The 22016-nt window shown below is 49.2% G+C and overlaps 1 protein-coding gene across 1 annotated transcript in view; it reads right to left on the bottom strand.

The window, feature by feature from the left end:
- LOC144948815 (uncharacterized) overlaps positions 1 to 21798 on the bottom strand; it is a 42701-nt gene extending 20903 nt beyond the window's left edge. Inside the window, exon 1 of the mRNA XM_078878467.1 lies at positions 20409 to 21798. Coding sequence (XP_078734593.1) covers positions 20409 to 21798 — 1390 coding nt within the window. The remainder of the gene's footprint in view (positions 1 to 20408) is intronic.
- Positions 21799 to 22016: the final 218 nt, after the last annotated feature.

Raw genomic sequence — 22016 nt, forward strand, 5'->3', positions numbered from 1 at the left:
CATCTCTCCATCCATCTCCCCTCCCCATCTCTATCCACTCTCACTCCCATCCATACATCCATCCCATCTCTCCATCCATCTCCCCTCCCCCGCTCTATCCCCTCTCACTCCCATCCATACATCCATCCCATCTCTCCATCCATCTCCCCTCCCCCTCTCTATCCCCTCTCACTCCCATCCATACATCCATCCCATCTCTCCATCCATCTCCCCTCCCCCTCTCTATCCCCTCTCACTCCCATCCATACATCCATCCCATCTCTCCATCCATCTCCCCTCCCCCTCTCTATCCCCTCTCACTCCCATCCATACATCCATCCCATCTCTCCATCCATCTCCCCTCCCCCTCTCTATCCTTTCTCACTCCCATCCATACATCCATCCCATCTCTCCATCCATCTCCCCTCCCCCTCTCTATCCTCTCTCACTCCCATCCATACATCCATCCCATCTCTCCATCCATCTCCCCTCCCCCTCTCTATCCTCTCTCACTCCCATCCATACATCCATCCCATCTCTCCATCCATCTCCCCTCCCCCTCTCTATCCCCTCTCACTCCCATCCATACATCCATCCCATCTCTCCATCCATCTCCCCTCCCCCTCTCTATCCTCTCTCACTCCCATCCATACATCCATCCCATCTCTCCATCCATCTCCCCTCCCCCTCTCTATCCTCTCTCACTCCCATCCATACATCCATCCCATCTCTCCATCCATCTCCCCTCCCCCTCTCTATCCCCTCTCACTCCCATCCATACATCCATCCCATCTCTCCATCCATCTCCCCTCCCCCTCTCTATCCCCTCTCACTCCCATCCATACATCCATCCCATGTCTCCATCCATCTCCCCTCCCCCTCTCTATCCTTTCTCACTCCCATCCATACATCCACCCCATCTCTCCATCCATCTCCCCTCCCCCTCTCTATCCTCTCTCACTCCCATCCATACATCCATCCCATCTCTCCATCCATCTCCCCTCCCCCTCTCTATCCCCTCTCACTCCCATCCATACATCCATCCCATCTCTCCATCCATCTCCCCTCCCTCTCTCTATCCTCTCTCACTCCCATCCATACATCCATCCCATCTCTCCATCCATCTCCCCTCCCCCTCTCTATCCTCTCTCACTCCCATCCATACATCCATCCCATCTCTCCATCCATCTCCCCTCCCCCTCTCTATCCTCTCTCACTCCCATCCATACATCCATCCCATCTCTCCATCCATCTCCCCTCCCCCTCTCTATCCCCTCTCACTCCCATCCATACATCCATCCCATCTCTCCATCCATCTCCCCTCCCCCTCTCTATCCCCTCTCACTCCCATCCATACATCCACCCCCCTCCTCCCTCCCTTCCTCCGGCACCACCACCACCACCACCACGCTCCATTGACGGCTACAAGGCGACACGATATCACGCGATCCCTCGGGACGACCACCGCGGTCATTAAGTGTAATGCGCCGACACACGAGGGGTCGCTTCCCCCCCACCCCCATCCTCCACCCCCCCCCCAATCCTCTCCCCGCACACCACCCCCCCCACCGCCCCCCCCAAAAAAGCCACTTTCGCAACAACGAGCAGCCAGGGACTCGTAAATAAACACGCAGCCCCATCGCGTAAACTCGACTCGATTCGGAAGAACTTGGGCTCTCTAGACCCCCCCATCACCCCCACCCCTTCCCCCACCCCTTCTCACCCCCCCCCCCTCTCCACGACGGCGCTGCCAAGCCGCGGGTTGACCAATCATCCGGTGCGTGCAGCGCGCGCGGCTTGCAACCAGCATCGGGAGTAGGTCGCCCCCCGGCCTATCCCGCCGGGCCGCGAGCGTCAGAGATTTGCCAAGCGCGGTGACGGTGACGAGGTGAGAGACGCAGGCGGTTTAACAATCATCTGGCGCGTGTGGCGTGTTCACTCGTGTGTCGGGGGCCGCCTTGAGACGCGTGAGCGGAGCGCGCGGTCCATGATCGGCGCTTTCAACTCATCCTCCTCCTCCAGCACCCCCCCCCCATCCCTCTCATCCCCTCTCTCCACCTCCAGCGTGCCTCCCATCCCCCCCTTCCCTCCCTCTCATCCTTTCCTTCCCTCCCTCCTATCCCCCCTCTCTTCCTCCCCTCTCCCTCCCACCCCCCGCTTCCCTCCCTCACATCCCCCTTCCCTCCCATCCTTCCCTCCCATCCCCTCCATCCATTTCTCCCTCCCATCCCTCCCATCCCTCCCATCCCTCCTCCCTCCCATCGCCTCCATCCCTCCCTCCCATCCCCCCTCCCTCCCCCTCCCACCCGCCCCCATCCCTCCCTCCATCTCTCCTCGCCCTCTAGGAGGGTGCCACCCCACCACTGTAGCCGCGTCTGCGTCGTCAGGAGCGTTGCGCGTCACGACGCCCCCATGCGCTGCTGCCCGCCACGTGGCCCCGGAGCAGCCTATAGCACCTGTTATGCACAGTGAGGGTGGTGGTGGTGCTTGTGGTGATGGCCCAGGCTCAACACTTGCTGAGCTTTGCGAGCCCAGGCATTGGATGGGGGGGGGGGGCGAGCGCGCTCCGGGTTGAGTTGGCCATAGGCCACCGCTACGGTCTGTTGACCCCAGGGGCGTGTGTTTTCACAGCCAAGGGTTACGCGATTCAAAACTGACGACTGCGTTAGGCCGCGTAATTATGCATATTACGGTTAGTGATATCAATACGTGCCCGCGTGTGCGTGTGTACGTGTGTGCGTGTGTGTGTACGTGTGTGCGTGTGCGTGTGTACGTGTGTACGTGTGTACGTGTGTACGTGTGCGTGTGTGTGTGTACGTGTGTGCGTGTGTGCGTGTGTACGTGTGCGTGTGTGTGTGTACGTGTGTGCGTGTGTACGTGTGTACGTGTGCGTGTGTACGTGTGCGTGTGCACGTGTGCGTGTGTACGTGTGCGTGTGTGTGTACGTGTGTGCGTGTGTACGTGTGCGTACGTGTGTTTATTGTGGAGTGGTAGTGCAGCGGTTTTGCGCTACGAACCTGACGATTATCTCAGCCCGTCCTGGGCCTCCCCCTAGGTCGACTCAGCCTCAAATGAGTACCTTGTGCGGTGTGTAAACATCGCCACTGGGGAGACAAAGGCGGCCGGGCGTGGTGTTGGCCACCCACCCCCCTCGTGTGCCGTGCCGGCCTTCATAGGTGCTACTTGCTAACAGCACTTGCCCCAACAGTATGCTAAGGCTAAACGGGGGATCTTTGTCTTTGTCCAGGCTCACTGCACCATCGACCCACGCGGTCTCCTGCCAACCAACTTGCCCACCCATCATTGACCCAAGACCTCATCAATACCACCACCTCCTCGCCACCAATGATCTCCATCCAGCTGCTGCTGCTGCCACCCATCCTAGAATCTCACCACCCAGACCCGAAAGATCTCTGTTGTCGCTGCTGCTGATGCTGATGATGATGGTTTTCGAACAACGTTGAGCAACGCGAAAGTCCAGAATTTAAAAAAAATCAACACTTCGTTCGACGGCCAAACATCATCGGACATCTCCTCCTCGCTGTGACATTGGTCCTTATCAACATCCTCCTCCACAGAGGCACCGGTGGAACCATCCACTTGCGTATTGAGACTTTCATCAACACCAGGCCGAGGCGCTCCTTTTGATGTGATAATGTGGCCATGCGACCCACGCCATGGACAGCAGAGTAAACCCATCGAGACCCACAGAGAGATCTACGTGAATATATAGAGATGCATAGATACTCAAAGAGATACACACTCATAGAGACATACACACATAGAGATACATAGATACTCAAAGAGATACACACTCATAGAGTGGTTGAGTAAGTGGTTGAGTGAGTGGTTGAGGAAGTGAGTGATTGAGTGAGTGATTAACAAAATGAGTGTGTGATTCGGAGAGAGAGAGTGAGTGGTTGAGTGAGCGGATGGTTGAGAACGTGGTTCAGTGAGTGGTTGAGAGAGTGGTTGAGTGAGTGAGATGCTGAAACGCGCATCATAACAATGGGCGCGTCGTCACAACGCTCCTTCACCACGTGACAAATAAATTACTTTGCCGAGGTCGGGTGGTCGAGGGTTTTACGACACACAAAGGCAAATGTCCCCCGTATAGCCTTTAAAAGCCTCTTGCAGCAAGCGATGTTAGCGAGCACCTATGAACGCTGGTGTTTACACACCTACACCCAGGTGCTGATTTGAGGCGGAGTCGACCTAGGGGAGGCCCAGAACCGCGTTCAAACAATCGGCACCAATATTAGCGGTTAGCGGTAATCGAACTCGCGTCAACCGGCGCGCTAACCGCTGCGCCACCGCTCCCCACAGACACGCGTACACACACACGCACACACGTGCATTGTCACCTGCAACGTTGGCACCTCTGAAGGCCCGCACGGTACATCACGGGGAGGTGGGTGACCAGCACCTCGCCCGGCCGCCTTTGTCTCCCCAACGCTGGTGTTTGCACACCATCCACCAGGTACTCATTTGAGGCCGAGTCTACCTACTGCGGAGGCCCTGGACCGGTTTAAATAATCGAACTCGGGTCGCTGGGTTCGTTGCGCAGAGCGCTAACCGCTGCACCACCGCTCTCCTCTGCGTATATATACACACACAAGGGGCAATTCATGATATTGAATACACTTTGAATAATGTGCACAAATTCAACACGCGGTGCACGAGTGCAATTTGAATGCACGTTTACGCGTTGTCAACACAGCAATAATTCTAACACGAGCACACAGACTCAACTTCAACACTCCACGCAATAATTTTTAAAACGCGCACACACAGACGACGGGCAACGCTTGCACAATAATTCCAACACGCGCACGATGTCAACGCGAACAATTCGCACGTGAGACGCAACTTTGACGCCGACGAGATAATGTTAACGCAGCGTTCTCACGCCGACACGATGATTTCTCACGCACTCCGTCTGAACACGCGCGCACAATAGCAATGCCTAGACACATGGGCATTATTGTAACGAAACAAAAGTACACAGTGTTCGTGTAAATCTACAGACGCAAATATAAAATCGTAATATTTAACACACGCACACACATTCTAAGCACGCGCGCGATCCATTTCTAATACACTACGTAACGCATACAAAGATCCCCCGTGTAGCCTTAACAGGCTTTTGGGGCAAGTGCTGTTAGCGAGCACCTATGAAGGCCAGCACGGCACACGAGGGAGTGGGTGGCCAGTACCACGCCCGACCGCCTTTGTCTCCCTGCCCCCCCCCCCCCCACACACACACGCACGTTTTACACTGGCGTTAAACAATTTTAACGCGAATACACGCACAGTTGGAATAGGCATTGCCCCATTTTATTAGACTACACACATGCTATTGCAACACGCGACCACGTACACGCAGCTGCAATGCGTTTGCGTACGCGGTTAACAAAGACAAAGAACCCCCGCATAGCCTTAACAGACTGTAGGGGCAAGTGCTGTTAGCGAGCACCTATGAAGGCCGGAACGGTACACGAGGGGGTGGGTGGCCAGCACCACGCCCGACCGCCTTTGTCTCCCTAGTGGCGATGTTTACACACCGCACCAGGTAAGTCGACCTAGGGGAGGCCCGGGACCGGTTCAGATAATCGTCACTGGTGTTGGCCGGGAGCGGGAATCGAACCCGTATCGCCGGGTTCATAGGGCAGCGCGCTAACCGCTACACCACCGCTCCCCACGCACGCACGCACACGCACTAACACACACACTCAGATACACACACAGACACACACACAGACACACACACACACACTGTGACACACACACACACACACCCGTGCAATGATAAAACATACAGACGATTGTAATACACACACACACGATTTGAATGCACATACGTTGACACACGAGAATTTTTAACACGCACACTTTTAACACACACACACACACGCCGACGCTTTTAACACACACACACCTTTTTACACGCACAAACACAATTGTAACGCACACAGTTTTAACACATTCATACTTTTAACAAACACACACTTTTAACACACACACACACAATTATAACAAACACAATTGTAACACAAAATTTTAACACGTACATATTTTTAGCACGCACACTTTAACACGCACACTGTTAACACACATACTTTTAACACACACAAAATCGTAACCAAAACAGTTTTAACAAACACACACTTTTACCAAACACACACTTTTAACTCGCACTTTTAACACACACACTCTTAACACAAACAGTTTTAACACACACACATATGCTTTTAACACACACACAGAATTGTAACCAACACAGTTTTACCAAAAACACACTTTTAACTCGCACTTTTAACACACACACCGATGGAACACACCCACTTTTAACACACACACACTTTAACACTCACTTCTAACACACACACTTTTAACACAAACACACACACACACCTTTGGACACACGCAATTGCAACAAACACAATTGTAACACAAAGTTTTAACACAGACATACTTTTAACACACACTCACTTTAACACAAACACACACTTTTAACTCGCACTTTGAACACACACACCGATGAAACACAAACACTTTTACCACAAACACGCACACTTATAACACACACACTTTTACCACAAACACGCACACTTATAACACACACACTTTTAACACAAACACGCACACTTATAACACACACACTTTTAACACAAACACGCACACTTATAACACACACACTTTTAACACAAACACGCACACTTTTAACACACACTTTTACCACAAACACGCACACTTTTAACAAACACACTTTTAACACAAACACGCACACTTTTAACACACACACGCACAATGTTTACACCCCGAGGACACGCGCGTGCAAGCACAGGCCTCGGTAACACCGAGTCTTTTAGTGGAGCTCTGTGGACATTCCGTTACACGGCTTGGCACACTAACGACTTGGCACAATCAATGTCACCCCCCCCCCCCTCCATTTACACAACCACCCCCCCCCCCAACGTCTTACGTGGGTAAGACGTTGATCACGATGAGAATATTGATCAATAATAGACGTTGATCTCGAACATTGATCACAACCAGAAAAAACAACGAAATTTACTTCTAAAAATGTATCACAAATTAATTTTTTTTTTTTTATAAATCTATGAATTTATCATAACTAGATAGTGCTCACCAAGTAGACATTGATCACAAACCGTGAATTGATCACAAAGTAGAAATTGATCACAAATCGTGAATTGATCACAAAGTAGAAATTGATCACAAACCGTGAATTGATCACAAAGTAGAAATTGATCACAAATCGTGAATTGATCACAAAGTAGAAATTGATCACAAATCGTGAATTGATCACAAAGTAGAAATTGATCACAAACCGTGAATTGATCACAAAGTAGAAATTCATCACAAATCGTGAATTGATCACAAAGTAGAAATTGATCACAAACCGTGAATTGATCACAAAGTAGAAATTAATCACAAATCGTGAATTGATCACAAAGTAGAAATTGATCACAAATCGTGAATTGATCACAAAGTAGAAATTGATCACAAATCGTGAATTGATCACAAAGTAGAAATTGATCACAAACCGTGAATTGATCACAAAGTAGAAATTGATCACAAACCGTGAATTGATCACAAAGTAGAAATTGATCACAAACCGTGAATTGATCACAAAGTAGAAATTGATCACAAACCGTGAATTGATCACAAAGTAGAAATTGATCACAAACCGTGAATTGATCACAAAGTAGAAATTCATCCCTTACTATAAATTCCTCACAATTATAGTTAATCACAAAGATCAATTTCGTACAAATCCAGTCTTACAATCGAGGAATGGGTGTCTATCAGAGGTTAGGTACCACACGACAATTTATTTTTTAATCCTTTATATTACGACCGTGCAAATCGTTCGGTCGTTTTTTTAACCCACTTCCCGTGATCCAATCGAGCTGACATTTTTGCACACAGACTCGTTGTTGCGTGACAATTTATTTTCGTGAAATTTTTTTTCCAAAATTGTACACTTTTTAGGTATTTTTTTTTATATGTAATTACCAATTGCTTAATGGTGGCAGGCAATCATCTGACCCATAGGTGGCAGCCATCTCAAGCCAAAGGACGAGAGGACTCTAGCCGCCCGTTCCAAAGACCAATGTGGGCTAGGTTGTGGCCCATTGAACACGCATATAAAGGATTTATAGTGAAAAACTTTGTTTTTACGGGTTAATTTTTATTACCTACGTGACTTTACCGTTAAAACCTAAGAGTACAACAATAGGAGTTTACTTGGCCAGGTCGGGTGGTGGAGGGTCTGACAACAACAACAACGATAATTGTTCGTGGCATTTATTTTAAAATTACACTGTGGGAGGTGCACGTGGATAAGAGGACACACGCGCGGGCTAGAGACAGGCCACGGTGGCTAGGAGATGTTAACTACCTCGCCTGGTATGTCGGAGTTCGTGGGTTTGATCCCGATCCTGACAATGCCTGCTGCTGCATATTTTGAGTGTGCGTGTCTCTCTCTCTCATCATCATCACGGTGGCTAGGAGATGTTAACTACCTCGCCTGGTCTACAGGAGGTCGTGGGTTAGATCCCGACGCTGACGCCTGCTGTATATTTGGAGTTTGCGTGTCTCTCTTTCTCTCATCATCATCACGGTGGCTAGGAGATGTTAACTACCTCGCCTGGTCTACAGGAGGTCGTGGGTTAGATCCCGACGCTGACGCCTGCTGTATATTTGGAGTTTGCGTGTCTCTCTTTCTCTCATCATCATCACGGTGGCTAGGAGATGTTAACTACCTCGCCTGGTATGCCGGAGGTCGTGGGTTAGATCCCGACGCTGACGCCTGCTGTATATTTGGAGTTTGCGTGTCTCTCTCTGTGGTCGCATGGATTTTTTTGTATCCGCATCCGCCAGTTATCCACTCCACATTTAGAATGGACGTGCGTTTAAAGTGTTTTTTTGGCTGCTGTAAATTTACACGCGATATCATTTGTGACCGGGTCAGTGGGGCCTTACCTGGTAAAATAAAAAATTAACCCGTAAAAACAAAGTTTTTCACTATAAATCCTTTATATGCGTGGCGGCTAGAGTCCTCTCGTCCTCTGGCTTGAGATGGCTGCCACCTATGGGTCAGATGATTGCCTGCCACCATTAAGCAATTGGTAATTAAATATAACTTTTTTTTCCTAAAAAGTATAAACATTTTGAAAAAAAATTTCACAAAAATTAATTGTCACGCACAACGAGTCTGTGTGGAAAATGTCAGCTCGATTGGATCACGGAAAGTGGGTTAAAAAACGACCGAAATATTTGCACGGTCGTAAGCGCGCAAGCAAGCAAGCAAGTGAACTTAATATAAAGGATTTAAAAATAATAGTTGATTTTAAGCTTTCGGGACTGCAGGAATTACCCTTTGGTGCTTTCGGTAAAGTCACGTGTCTCTCTCTCTCTCATCATCATCATCACGGTGACTTTACCGAAAGAACTAAAAAGTAAAAATAATAGTTTAGTTTATACGAGTTTAGAATCATTTTATCCAGCAGTGGATGGATAATGGTGATGATGGTTACACATAGAGAGAGGAACACGCGGATGAAAGGACACACATGCAAGGGGTAGAGACATGACCATCATCACCACATTGATCTCCATCCAGCAGTAGATGAGACCACGGCTCATGATGATGACATCGGTTGAGACTCACTTCCCTCGTATTCAGGCAGTCGGCACTGCCCTGAATGTATAATAGTAGGCGACGTTTCAGGCAACTAACCTTATTCACAGCACCGGACTCAATAAAGTTGTGTACCACACGGGTCAATGGCACTGCCCTGAATGTATATCAGTAGGCGACGTTTCAGGCAACTAACCTTATTCACAGCACCGGACTCAATAAAGTTGTGTACCACACGGGTCAATGGCACTGCCCTGAATGTATATTAGTAGGCGACGTTTCAGGCAACTAACCTTATTCACAGCACCGGACTCAATAAGGTTGTGTACCACACGGGTCAATGGCACTGCCCTGAATGTATATCAGTAGGCGACGTTTCAGGCAATGAACCTTATTCATAGCAGGTACGAATGCGAATACTGAACTGTATTCGAGAGCAACAAAGATAAATATACCCCGTATAGACTTAAACGACTGTTGGGTCAAGTGCTGTTAGGGAGCAGCACCTATGAAGGCCGGCACGGCACACGAAGGGGTGGGTGGCCAACACCACGCCCGGCCGCCTTTGTCTCCCAAGTGGCGATGGTTACACACCGCACCAGGTAAGTCATTTGAGGCCCAAGACCAGTTCAGATAATCGTCACGCAACACACAACTCACCGCTAACGCTCACAATGCACCGTCGGGAAGGACACACATATGATGGGAGACGTTTCGGGTAACGGCCCTTCTTCATAGCAGAGAGGTAGCCAACGTTGCTGGCAACAGGTCATTCTTGATTAGCAAAGGGCACGCACAAGGTCTGTTGAGCGAAACGTTGGTCTTACACACACACACGCACGCGTGCTGATGAAAAATAAGATTTACGTTGTGATATATACGCTCCTAGCTTGGCAGTGTCTCATTCTTCACCTGAAGACGGCTGCTTGCGCTGTAGCCGAAACGTCGTGAGAATTATTTTATTAGGTTTTATTTTTATTATTTTATTACTTCCCTTCTACGTGACTTTACCGAAAGAACCAAGAAGATGAATCCCTGCAGTCACGAAAGCTTTAAATGGAAAGTTAATTATTTAATTATGTTTTATTTTTATTATTTTATTACTTCCCTTCTACGTGACTTTACCGAAAGAACCAAGAAGATGAATCCCTGCAGTCACGAAAGCTTTAAATGGAAAGTTAATTATTTAATTATGTTTTATTTTTATTATTTTATTACTTCCCTTCTACGTGACTTTACCGAAAAAACCAAGAAGACTTTTGCAATGACTCAAGTCTGCATGAAGCACTCGCAATTGTGGCGAAACATGCAAACAGATATGATCCGATAATTAAAAAAACATGCATCGTTTTTGAAAACTGATTGCCCCCCCATCAGAGACAGCCTTCTTCACTGCCTTGTCCCTGTACCAGTTTTGGGCCAGAGAACTCCAAAACACGAGCGGTATAAAGGCAATGTCGGGGTTGTACACGTGTGTGGCTGATGCAGCCTTGATCCCTTGCTAAAGCTTTCAATTCGGTGTTTGAACATTTTAACACCTACTGTTTTATTGCCAGAAAGCGTAAAAACTATTGTTATTTTTCATCATATTGGATATTGGCAAAAATGTCCCAAAAATACAAAGATCCCCCGTATAGCCTTAAGAGACTGTAGGGGCAAGTGTTATTAGCGAGCATCTATAAAGGCCGGCATGGCACACGAGGGGGTGGGTGGCCAACACCACGCCCGGCCGCCTTTGTCTCCCTAGTGGTGATGTTTACACATCGCACCGGGTAATCATTTGAGGCTGAGCCGACCTAGTGGAGGCCCAGAACCCGTTCAGACAATCGTCACTGGTGTTTGCCGTGAGCGGGAATCAAACCCGGGTTGCCGGTTCGTAGCGTGGCTCGCTAACCACTACACCACCGCTCCCCACACACACGCACACACAAGTATGTGCGGATTGTGTTGAGTGTTTCTGTTGTTGTTTTTACTTGTGAATGAGTGGCTGGGTGGGTAGTTAGCTGAGTGAGTGTGTGGATGGGCGAGTGGTTAGTTGAGTGGATGGGTGAGTAGGTGGTAAAGTGAGTCAGTGGATGGGTGAGTGTGTGAGTGAGTGAGTGGATGGGTGAGTGAGTGAGTGAGTAGGTGGTTAGGTGAGTCAGTGTGTGAGTGGATGGGTGAGTGTGTGAGTGAGTGGATGGATGGGTGAGTGAGTGAGTGGATGGTTCGGTAAGTCACTGTGTGAGTGGATGGGTGAGTGTGTGAGTGAGTGGATGGGGGAGTGAGTGAGTGGATGGATGGGTGAGTAGGTGGTAAAGTGAGTCAGTGTGTGAGTGGATGGGTGAGTGTGTGAGTGAGTGGATGGATGGGTGAGTGAGTGAGTAGGTGGTTAGGTGAGTCAGTGTGTGAGTGGATGGGTGAGTGTGTGAGTGAGTGGATGGATGGGTGAGTGAGTCAGTGGGTGGTTTGGTGAGTCAGTGTGTGAGTGGATGGGTGAGTGTGTGAGTGAGTAGATGGGTGAGTGAGTGGATGGTTCGGTAAGTCACTGTGTGAGTGGATGGGTGAGTGTGTGAGTGAGTGGATGGGTGAGTGAGTGAGTGGATGGGTGAGTGAGTGAGTAGGTGGTTAGGTGAGTCAGTGTGTGAGTGGATGGGTGAGTGTGTGAGTGAGTGGATGGATGGATGGGTGAGTGAGTGGATGGTTCGGTAAGTCACTGTGTGAGTGGATGGGTGAGTGTGTGAGTGAGTGAATGGATGGGTGAGTGAGTGGATGGATGGGTGAGTCGGTGGTAAAGTGAGTCAGTGAGTGAGTGGATGGGTGAGTGTGTGAGTGAGTGGATGGGTGAGTGTGTGAGTGAGTGGATGGATGGTTGAGTGAGTGGGTGGTTAGGTGAGTTAATGGGTGTGTGAGTTGTTTTGATCTGTGGTGTGATGGTGGTTGAACGCACTATGGTGTCTGGTAGACCAGCTGATTGGCTGAGTGATGTGGTTTGCTGCGAGCTGATTGGCTGAGTGATGTGGTTTGCTGCGTGCTGATTGGCTGAGTGATGTGTTTGCTGCGAGCTGATTGGCTGAGTGATGTAGTTTGCTGCGTGCTGATTGGCTGAGTGATGTAGTTTGCTGCGTGCTGATTGGCTGAGTGATGCGGTTTGCTGCGAGCTGATTGGCTGAGTGATGTGGTTTGCTGCATGCTGATTGGCTGAGTGATGTGGTTTGCTGCGTGCTGATTGGCTGAGTGATGTGGTTTGCTGCGTGCTGATTGGCTGAGTGATGCGGTTTGCTGTGAGCTGATTGGCTGAGTGATGTGGTTGCTGCGAGCTGATTGGCTTAGTGATGTGGTTGTTGCGAGCTGATTGGCTGAGTGATGTGGTTTGCTGCGTGCTGATTGGCTGAGTGATGTGGCTTGCTGCGTGCTGATTCGCTGAGTGATGCGGTTTGCTGCGTGCTGATTGGCTGAGTGATGTGGTTGCTGCGAGCTGATTGGCTTAGTGATGTGGTTGCTGCGAGCTGATTGGCTTAGTGATGTGGTTTGCTGCGAGCTGATTGGCTGAGTGATGTGGTTTGCTGCGTGCTGATTGGCTGAGTGATGTGGTTTGCTGCGTGCTGATTGGCTGAGTGATGCGGTTTGCTGTGAGCTGATTCGCTGAGTGACGTAATTTGCTGCGAGCTGATTGGCTTAGTGATGTGGTTGCTGCGGGCTGATTGGGTTAGTTCATGTGGTTTGCCTCGGGCTGATTGGCTGATTGGCTAAGTGATGTAGATTGCTGCGTCCTGATTGACTGAGTGATGTGGTTTCCGGCATGGTGATTGGCTGAATGATGTGGTTATTGTGGATTGTGCCTGTGCATAAACATCAACAACCAATAACAACCACAACAGTAGCAACCACAACAATCACAATTTCATCAACACTAACAACAACAACGGCAACTTCAACAACCACAACAACAACCGCAACTTCGACAACCACAACAACAACCGCAACTTCAACAACCACCATAGCAACCACAATTTCATCAGCAACCACAATCACATCAATAACAACCACAACATCAACCACCGTAACCAAAATCACAACAACCACATCAGCAGCCACAACAACATCAATAACCACAGTTGCATCAACAACCACATCAACAACAACAACCTCAGCTACATCAATAACCACAGTTGCATCAACAACCACATCAACAACAACAACCTCAGCTACATCAATAACCACAACAACAACAACAACCACAACAACATGAACAACCACAGTTGCATCAACAACCACATCAACAACCTCAGCTACATCAATAACCACAGTTGCATCAACAACCACATCAACAACAACAACCTCAGCTACATCAATAACCACAACAACCACAACAACATCAATGACCACAGTTGCATCAACAACCACATCAACAACAACCTTCAGCTACATCAATAACCACAACAACAACAACAACCACAACAACATCAATAACCACAGTTGCATCAACAACCACATCAACAACAACCTTCAGCTACATCAATAACCACAACAACAACCACAACAACATCAACAACCACAGGTGCATCAACAACCACATCAACAACAACCTTCAGGTACATCAATAACCACAACAACCACAACAACATCAATAAACACAGTTGGCATCAACAACCACATCAACAACAACAACCTCAGCTATATATATAACCATAACAACAACAACCACATCAACAACAATAACCACAGTTGGCTTCAACAAACACATCAACAACCTCAGCAACATCAATAACCACAACAACAACATCAATAACCACAGTTGTCATCAACAACCACATCAACAGCAACAACCTTCAGCTACATCAATAACCACAACCACCACAACCACAACAACCACCGCATCAAACACTGCTCGGCCCTGTGAGTGGGACTCGATCTGCTGGATCTGTAACTCCGGGGATCTGAAACAGTTGCCTGGAACAGTTCCTCACGACTCTCGAAAGGGCACTCGATGTTACACAGCGATCAACAAATGAACACTCGCTCTCACACACACACACACAAAGATCCCCCGCATAGCCTTAACAGACTGTAGGGGCAAGTGCTGTTAGCGAGCACCTATGAAGGCCGGAACGGTACGCGAACGAGGGGGTGGGTGACCAGCACCACGCCCGGCCGCCTTTGTCTCCCCCAGTGGCGATGTTTACTACACACCGCACCAGGTACTCATTTGAGGCTGAGTCGACCTAGGGGAGGCCCAGGACCGGTTCAGATAGCCGTCACTGGGTGTTGGTTGCCGTGAGCGGGAATCGAACTCGGCGCTGACTGTTACACTACCACTCCCCACACTCGCATACAAACAAAAGACAAAGATCCCCCCTGTAGCCGTCACAGACTGTTGGGGCAAGTGCATACATTACATATGTACATGTATACATACATAAACTATATATATACACACGCACACATATATATATAAAATAAATAACACGTAAATAGAATTTTTTTTAAAAACATCGTCACGAGATACGTAAGAACGCGAAATCTGCTTCGCATACGATGACCACGTACAACAAATATATATTTATATAAGTATTATTTTCACACATCCCGTCAGTTCCACTGATTTCGGGGGGGGGGGTGGAATCGCATTGCTCCAAATGCAAGCATCGCTTCGATGTTTCATCATCGGCAGTATCAGGCTCGCATGAATCAATCAATCGCTGATGAACTGGTAGATGCTTATCGATAAGGAGCGGTTTCGGCATTGAGTTGTCTCATCAGCAGTGTCAGGCTCGCGTGAATTAATCAATTGCTGATGAATTGGTAGATGTTCATAGGCATGGGTGTTGTACACACAACGCTATGACGCACAACACAGACTCATCAGCATTGCCGTGCGGCCGACAAGATGTGTAAAATAATATTAATATGTATATTAATATTAATTTACTTTAGTTTGTATCAGTTTTACGCGGAGATAAAACAAAATTGGGGTAGGGGGCGAATTTGTATATTTGAATGTATTTTATTGCTTTATTTGTATTACTTGATTATTTCCCTTCTACGTGATTTTACCGAAAGATCCAAGCATATGAATCCCTGCGGTCACGAAAGCTTTACATCGAAATGTATTTAGTTGTGTCTATAATGTAACGCGTTATAATATGCTAAATAACACTGGTCAACACACTTTTTCTGGCATAAGGTATTCCAACGGTTCTAATGTAATTTTGGGGTGCTGATTCCAAATCTGGCATCAGTTTTTGTCTATCACATCAGGTTTTTGAGATGTCAAATATTGCATTTTCAATAAAAACTGCAAAAGAAAAATATTAAATAAATGTGGATACCTACATAAAATTATATTATAAACACACTATCCTAAAACTACAGCACCATATTTTAACACTAAAGCAGTCACTGACTCGCAACAACTTGCAATCATGAGTGACAGAGTTATTTTCGGGTAAAAATCAATGAAAATGTGGTATGCCGATAGCATAAACATGAGATGTGATAGAGCAAATCTGAGATCAGATTTTGAATCAGCACCCTGAAATTCGTTTAAAACAGCTGCAAAAGTCCAGGCCAGAAAAACATGTTTTTTTCGTTGACCAGTCTAATCGACGCAACATCTGACACTATTGAGGCATGAGCAGCAGCAGCAGTGGCAAGTTCGCGTAAAACGTCTCATTTACAACGTCATCAGCACTTGCCCCAACAGTCTGTTACAGGCAGTACCGGGAGGTCGTCTCTGTGCGTGCTGTGTTGGCATAGTGGGTCACTCCACTGCTGGATGAATGCCCACCTCTCTCCTCCCCCGACTCCCGTTCCTCCCGTGTCTCCATCTCAGTACGAAGCAATTCTCCCCGCAGTTTGTTTAACACGCAGGCTGTTTGCGACCGACATTATCCGTAGCTAAGGTTAGATCGCGTAATTGTAACTGTGTCGTTAGCCCGCCACCACCCGACGCGGCCAATTAGTGAGATTTGTCAACGTGAACAAAACGTGCAAATTAGTGACGAGTTCAGCGCTAAACCGGTTATGTGCTGGAGAGTAAAACCCAACAACTTAATCCATCGAGTTTTACCAGCATTGGCAAATCACCCGATGAAGCTGGTTGTTGTTGTTGCTGTTGTTGTCGCTGTGGTTGTTGTGTTTGTTGTTGTCGTTGTGGTTGTTGTTGTGTTTGTTGTGGTTGTTGTTGTTGTTGTGTTTGTTGTGGTTGTTGTTGTTGTTGTGTTTGTTGTGGTTGTTGTTGCTGTTGTTGTCGGTGTGGTTGTTGTTGCTGTTGTTGTGGGTGTTGTGGTTGTTGTTGTGTTTGTTGTGGTTGTTGTTTTCGTTGCAGATGTTGTTGTTGTGTTAGTTGTGGTTGTCGTTGTGGTTGTTGTTGTGTTGGTTGTGGTTGTTGTAATCGTCAGCGAAACGTCACGCTACTCGTAAACGTCGTAGTGGGTTTACTCTCCAACACGCAACAGCGCTGCTGCTGCTGCTACACTAACGAATTGACACGTCATCGTGTGTACGTGACAACCACTTACTAATTGGCTGCGGCGGTGGTGGTGGCGGTGGTGGTGGCGGTGGCGGTGGTGGTGGTGGTGGTGGCGGTGGTGGCGGTGGTGGCGGTGGTGGTGATGGCGGTGGTGGTGGTGGTGGCGGTGGTGGTGGTGGGTTAGCGACACATTTACGTTCACGCGATCCCACACAGACAAACAAAAACACGTTATTATGAATCACCGCATTTTGTTCCGGATCTGTGTGTATTCATCGTCAAAGTCGCACGCGTATCTGGCGCGGTGAGACACGTTCTTCAGATCGAAGCCATCGTGCCCCAATCACAACTGCTGTGTCAGTGATGGCGATGATGATGATGATGTTGATGTTGTTGATGTTGTTGATGTTGCGTGCGATGCTGCAAAGTGATTGCGGTGATGAAGTCATACCTGCCAGCCCCTTATCGGTGACCCCTACCTTATTCTTGGTTCTTTCGGTAAAGTCACGTAGAAGGGAAATAATAAAATAAAAAAAATAAACATAATAAAATATTTCTCACGACGTTTCGGCCACAACGCAAGCAGCCGTCCTCAGGTGAAGAACAGGTCTGTCGGAAAGACAGCGTCTGAATGAACACCACCAGGCCTGTCTTGTGGTGTTCATTCAGCGTCTTTATGTTTTATTTTTATTATTTTATTATTTCCCTTCTACGTGACTTTACCGAAAGAACCAAGAAGATGAATCCCTGCAGTCACGAAAGCTTTAAATCGAAATGTTACCCCTACCTTGTTACACACCAATTCAGACACGTGTTGGTCACCCCCCAGTGCCCCCTTCAAAATCTCAACGTTCATCCGACAAAGTCCCATCACAAGAGAGAAACACAAACACATAGACAAAAAACGGATTTTGCGCAGCATTGAAACGTATCTACGCCGTGTGGACTTGGAAACTCAATTTCCCTGTAGAGGAATACGGGCTAAGCCGTGTGGGTTCACAGCGATGTGATGTCAGTGATGATATTGGCGATGTTGCGTAGCGATTGTGCCCGCAATAGTGCTAATAACGGTGTTGGCGATTGTGTCAATGATGATGATGATGAAGGGGCGAGTGACGGTGTGAGTGAATGTTGATGTCAGTGATGGTGATGATGTTAGGGATGATGTAAGTGATGGTGTGAGTGATGATGTTGATGAAAATGTTGTGAGTGATGATGATGTTGTGATGGTGATGTCAGTGGTGGTGATGATGATGATGTTAGGGATGATGTAAGTGATGGTGTGAGTGATGATGTTGATGAAAATGTTGTGAGTGATGATGATGTTGTGATGGTGATGTCAGTGGTGGTGATGATGATGATGTTAGGGATGATGTAAGTGATGATACGAGTGATGATGTTGATGAAAATGTTGTGAGTGATGATGATGTTGTGATGATGATGTCATTGGTGGTGATGATGATAATGATGTTAATGCAGTATATTATAATATACTGTACGGATAATGATTGTCCGTCTTCAAAGGGTTGGGTATAAGTAACATCACCACCACCACCACCACCACCACCACCACCACCACCACCACCACCACCACCACGATAAACCATGTTCTATCCACTGCTCTACCATCGCTCACCCCAAGACAATACCTGAACACATTCCTCAACCAATGGTGTGTACACCAGGCGACGTTTCGGACAAGGGGCCTACGTCGCTGTAGAGTAAAGATTGTTACACCCCCAATAACAACGGGACTTGGCGTCGTCATCCCTCTAGCAAATCATTCCTCGGGACCCCATCGCCTCTCAACATCATCAACAACAACATCATCAACAACATCATCATCATCATCAACATCATCATCATCATCAACATCATCATCATCAACATCATCAACAACATCATCAACAACAACATCATCAACAACATCATCAACAACAACAACAACATTATCAACATCAACATCATCATCAACAACATCATCATCATTAACAACATCATCATCAACAACATCATCATAAACATCAACATCATCATCATCAACAACAACATCATCATTATCAACAACATCATCATCAACAACATCATCATCATTAACAACATCATCATCAACAACATCATCATAAACATCAACATCATCATCAACAACAACATCATCATTATCAACAACATCATCATCATCAACAACATCATCATCAACATCATCATCAACAACAACATCATTAACAACAACATCATCATCATCAGCATCATCAATAATATCGACCGTGGTCTATCCATTGCTTCACCACCATCGACCCTACCCCGAACAACTCAACGCGTTCGTTTAGAGCAGTCACGGGACAGATTTAATATATATTCGTGCGACATTTCGGGCACTGACCCTCCTTCATAGAAGAGTCGCGCGAACTCCCTGATCTCATGACGTCCCACCTCGCCTCTCATCAGCGTCATCATCGACCATGATCCATCCACTGCTGCACCATCGACCGCTCCTCTCCGATTCACCGAACCAATACAAAACCAATTCCGTGACCCGCAGCACCACCATCACCACCACCACCCACAACAAACCTCACGACCAACCCAACCCCCCACTCGCACCCCCAGCCCCGCCCCTCGCTCCTTCACCTGTGCGAGTCCGCTGGTGAATGTGGTGGTTCTCGGAGCGAGCGAAGACCGCCCACTCCTCACCCACTCACTCACACACTCACACACTCACCCACTCACCCACCCACTCACTCACTCACCCACTCACTCACCCACTCACTCACTCACTCACGCACCCACTTACTCACTCAGCCACTCCTCACACACTCACCCACTCACCCACCCACTCCTCCCCCACCCACTCACTCACCTACTCACTCACTCACGCACTCACTCACTCACTCACCCACTCACTCACCCACCCGCCCGCTCACCAACTCAGCCACCCACTCGTTCGCACACTCACCCACTAACCCACCTTCTCGTTCCGCGCAAACTCACCCACTAGTTCACCCACCCACTAGTTCACCCACCCACCCACTCACTTACCCACCCACTCGTTCACTCACTCATTCGTTCACCTACTCGTTCACCCACCCACTCTTTCACTCACCCACCCACTCGTTCACTCTCCAACCCACTCGTTCACCCACCCACCCATTCTTTCACTCACCCACCCACTCGTTCACTCACCCACCCACTCGTTCACTCACCCACTCACTCGTTCACTCACTCACCCGTTCACCTACTCGTTCACCCACCCACCCACTCACTTACCCACCCACTTGTTCACCCACCCACCCACCCGTCCCTCACCTGTATGCGTCCTCTTGTGGATCTTGAGGTTCTCGGAGCGAGCGAACACTTTGCCGCACGCGGGGAAGGGGCACGGGAATGGCTTCTCGCCCGTGTGCACCCTGATGTGGTTCACCAGCTTGTACTTGGCCTTGAAGGGCTTCCCCTCGCGGGGACACTCGTCCCAGCGGCACACGTGGTGAGCCGCCTCGGGCCCACCCACGTGCTCCATGCTCACGTGCGCCACCAGCTCGTGCATGGTGCCGAACGTCTTGGCGCACGGCGTGCCGACGACAACGACTCCGACGAGACCGAGACCCGGAGCTCCGTAGCGATCGGCCTCGAGCCATCGGCACACGAGCTCCTGCTTGATGGGTTGGTGGCGCAGGTAGCGCAGGAACGCGCCGGCTCCTAGACTCACGGCTCCGCCACCGCCGCCACCACCACCACCGCCACCACCACCGACGCCGTACGGATCGGGCCGAATCACCTGGCAGAAAGCGTCGGGAAGCGCGTGGAGGCCCGGGTAGAGAGAGTGCGTTTGAGCCCCGTGGTTCGAGTCCATGAAGCTTCCGCCAGCGTGGTAGAGGGATGGGGATGCGGGCGATGCGGTTGACTGTGGTATGAACATGCCGGCGGTGTGGTGGTGGTGGTGGTGGTGAGGGAGGTGATGGTGAGGATGGTGGTGGTGGTGGTGAGGATGATGATGGTGAGGGTGGTGGTGCAGGTGGTGGTGGTGGTGATCCGGCAATCCGCTCGGCATCGTCGCTCGCGGAATCAGCAACTCCGTGTTGAGCTCAGTGGCGTTGCAAGGTTGAACCAAGTTGAACGCAACAACGTCGCCTCCTCCACCTCCTCCTCCTCCTCCTCTGCGCGTTCCGTCTTCTCCCGTTCCCGGCCCACCACCTCCAGGGCAACCGCCGCCGCTGACGCAGGAGACGACTGGAGCCGCCGTTACGCGTTCCACGTGGACGAGATGATGATGTTGTTGTTGTTGATGTTGTTGATGTTGTTGTTGTTGTTGCAGGTGGTGCTGAGGCTGCTGCTGCTGCTGCTGCTGCTGTTGCTGGTGCTGATGGTGGTGGTGGTGGTGGTAGAGTGCCGAGCCCGCCCCCAGTTTCAAAATCTGCGCTTCGTAGCGACCCAACCCGGGGATGTAGTCGCGCTCGACAGCCGCGCGGAGCCCTCCCGCGGCGAGCGATGGGGGCGAGGCGCACCCCGGGAGATCGGACAGCAGGGGCTGCTGCTGTAGCTGCTGCTGCTGCTCGTGGTGGTGGTGGTGGTGGTGGAGGGGGTAGGGGTGGGAGCGCTCGGGGGCGGGGGGGAGGACCGGGGGGAGACGGGGAACAGCGGTCCCCGTGAAATCGAAGAGTCGGAGTTGTGAGCGCGAGAGGGTTTCGGGAAGCAGCATGGTTGCCCCTGTCGGCGTGGGAGCGGTGGTGGTGGTGGTGATGTCGGGAGGAGAGATCGTTAGGCGAGAAGGGCGAGGTGGGGGGGGTGGTGGTGGTGAAGGTGGGGGCGGCTAGGGGGAAGGTGGAGGAGGATGGGGTAGAGAGTGAGATGAGGTGGTGACGTCAAGTGAAGCGTGGCTGACTGACTTGCACCGCGCAGCAGAGAGCACAACTCACT

Source organism: Lampetra fluviatilis, chromosome 51, assembly GCF_964198595.1.
Source record: "Lampetra fluviatilis chromosome 51, kcLamFluv1.1, whole genome shotgun sequence".
NCBI lineage: Eukaryota > Metazoa > Chordata > Hyperoartia > Petromyzontiformes > Petromyzontidae > Lampetra > Lampetra fluviatilis.